The sequence below is a fragment of the Solanum lycopersicum genome, chromosome 10 (genome assembly GCF_036512215.1).
Source record: "Solanum lycopersicum chromosome 10, SLM_r2.1".
Classification (NCBI taxonomy): domain Eukaryota; kingdom Viridiplantae; phylum Streptophyta; class Magnoliopsida; order Solanales; family Solanaceae; genus Solanum; species Solanum lycopersicum.
This window is the reverse complement of record NC_090809.1, coordinates 59,234,522-59,237,637: the sequence shown is the minus strand read 5'-3', so window position 1 is coordinate 59,237,637 and position 3,116 is coordinate 59,234,522. Positions and strand designations below refer to the sequence as shown.

Sequence of the window (3,116 nt, the reverse complement as noted above, 5' to 3'; positions counted from 1 at the left end):
TGAAGCCCATTAAAGAAGATGAAGTTACTGCCATGATTCACAACATTTTCAGAGATTCTAATAAGCATTGTAAGATTAAAGGCTAATAGGGAAACTGAATATTTTTTCGGTCTCAGTTTTAGTTGGTTCATTATGTTAAATTAATAAGATTAAAGGCTAAGAGACAAATTGAATACAAAAAATATTTACAAAGTAAATTGTTAATTTTGAATTTGAAAAAGTACATATAACAATATAATTGTAGCTTCGGATCTTAATACAAAATAAAATAATTACAAGCCCAAATTTGAAATAAAATATATAAATTTTGAAAACTATAAACTAACTAAAAATATATTAACAAAGTAGATTATATATATATATATATATATATATATATATATATATATATATATATATATATATATATATATATATATATTATATAAGATTTACAAAATTTTACAAGCACAAATTTAAAATAAAATATATAAAATTGAAAACTATAGACTAACTAAAAGTATATCAATAAAGTAGATTATAATTAACTTTAACTATATAAGCATGTTCTAATGTTTCACAAGGGCAACATTGCAAGAAAAATAGTACAAAGACTTAATTATATCATGCAAGAAACCAAAATTAGAAGGGCAAGGTAACAAATCAAAAACACAAAATAGTCTAATTAAATTCATATTCGAAAAAGAAAAAAAAAAAAAGACTTTTAGAAACAATCATGAATATGCAGTAGCAATCATGCACCTACCAATCTCAAACGATACAAAAGCATCAACACAAGCATATTGCACTTGATCATTATCAAGACACTCATTATCCCATCTCCCAATAGCAACATGCTTAGGTTTTTCCATCTCTTTTCCTAAAACAGCTTGACAAAGCCTCTTCAATCCAGCATTCCTCAAACTACAATCAGCCAATTCCCTCAGATCAACGCTATTATTTACGCGTAACGTATAGTCTTCCTCTAGCTTCTCAATATCGTTAGCAATTCCAACACCAACAAAGGCATAACGAGGATTCAACAAAAACTCCTTCAGCGATTCAGGTATATATTCACAATAAATTACTTGAAATATGAGGCCACGACGACCAACACAAAGTTGTAGAGTTGCAACAGGGTTGTTTTGGTGCCTAGTGAAATTAGGTCTCCATTCTACATCGAGGCCTACTATGAGTCGATTGAGACGACTTCGATGGACATACTCGATTCCACTGATCCAGTTAGTTACTACGTCTGGATTTGAAGTCACTGTCGTTAAGATTCGGTCACTAAAAAAAAACACATCATAGAGTTTATAACGATTGTCTTCAACTTCAATGGGGAACGCCATGATTTTATTTTTTTTTTATAACAAAAGTTTAATTGTAATGTGAATTTATAGGGTAAAGTATTACGTTTCCAACTAGGAAAATAACTTGTATAAAAAATTTTCCCTTTTCCATAAGAAGTTGATATAAATTCAATATGTATTAATTAAGTACTCCTAGATGGAAAGTTACATTTTTTTGGTAATTATTATCAAATACAAATACAAACTATTTTTTGTTTATCAGATTGGGAAATCAAACTTATTTAGGACATGAGAATTCCTAAAAATTCAAGTGTTTATCTAACAATCTTACTTTACACATTTTTATCGAGATTTAGTTGTAATTTGTCTTGTATATAGATAATAATTGTGTAAAAAAGAATGAAGGATGGTTTATAGTGATATCAAAGGTGAAAAACGCATAAAAATTTAACGATGCAACTAAAGCGCGAGTTAACAATGAAAAGCGCAAGTCTCACTTCTTCCATATTTACACTCATATATTACAAGGAAAAATAATCCTTCAGTCATCTCTAATCCACTTTTATTTTACCCTCCATTCTCTATATTTTGAGGGTAAAAAATAGAGAATGGGCACTCTAACCTACCTCTTAATTACCCTCTATTCTCTATTTATATAGAACTGAATAGTGATTCTCCAAATTTGGAGAACTACTATTCACACTCTCTGTTTCACTTTTTTATTATTATATTATTATTTCTATTACTTTTTAATTAACATATTATTTTATGTATAATTCCATTAATTAAATATCCAATATTCATAATTCTTTTTTAAATGTAATATAATATTTTAAGAAATATTTTTTACACTATACTACTTCAATTTCAAATTTAATAGTATTTTTATTTTTATTCTATTTTTCATCAATAATAAAATAAAATTTTATTATATATTTTCATTTTAAAGAAAACAAAATATTAAAATCGCAAGATGAAAATTTTAATTTTAAAATACAATACATGATATGATAATTTAAATACTAGACAACAATACAATACATAACATAATAATTTAAATACAAGATAAAAATACAATGCATAACATAATAATTTAAAGACAAGATAAAAATACAATACATAGCATAATAATATAAAGACAAGATAAAATACAATACAATACATAATGATTAATTGATCATAATTGTAACGACCTGTTTAGTCGTTTGGAGCAGCAGAGTTAATTTCTGAAAATCACTGTCTGGGTCGACGGATCCCACGACGGACCGTCATGGGCACGACGGACCGTCGAGGGTGTCTCGTTCCAAAACACTTAGAATTTAGAAATTTGGGTACTGAGATCGACTCTCTGAACTTCACGACGAAATGGCAGGACGGACCGTTGAGGGCCCGACGGACCGTCACAAATCCTTCCGCAGAATTAACTCTCTGAACCTTGTGACGGACGTGCAGGACGGACCGTCACAGTTGTGACGGAACGTCACAGGCTGCGTGACCCTGACTGGGTCGGATTTCTGTTAAATATTTTAAGGGGCGTTTTGGACTATTCCTGCTTATAATCATAAAGTTAGTGGTTTAATGTTAATAATTTAATTACTTGGGGGTTAAAAGAGAGAACCTTGAAACAAGTAGTGGGGTATTTTATCATCTTTTATACTTAATTATATGCTAATTAGGGTAAAAGAAAGAGGGTTTGAATAAGAAAAAGAAAAAGAAAAAGAACAGAGAGAGAGGGAGAAACGATCGATTGAGAGAGAGGAAGAACACAGCTTTGGGAAAGTAGATTGCTTGATCACAATTCTTCGGTGGAGGTAGGTTATGGTT

General features: G+C 29.4%; 1 protein-coding gene across 1 annotated transcript; it reads right to left on the bottom strand.

Annotated features, from left to right (window-relative positions):
- Positions 1 to 500: 500 nt before the first annotated feature.
- LOC101248734 (3'-5' exonuclease-like) lies at positions 501 to 1,333 on the bottom strand. Its single transcript, XM_004249675.4, has one exon. The coding sequence runs from the start codon at positions 1,329 to 1,331 to the stop codon at positions 714 to 716; it is 618 nt and encodes a 205-aa protein (XP_004249723.1). The 5' UTR covers positions 1,332 to 1,333; the 3' UTR covers positions 501 to 713.
- Between the last annotated feature and the right edge of the window lie 1,783 nt (positions 1,334 to 3,116).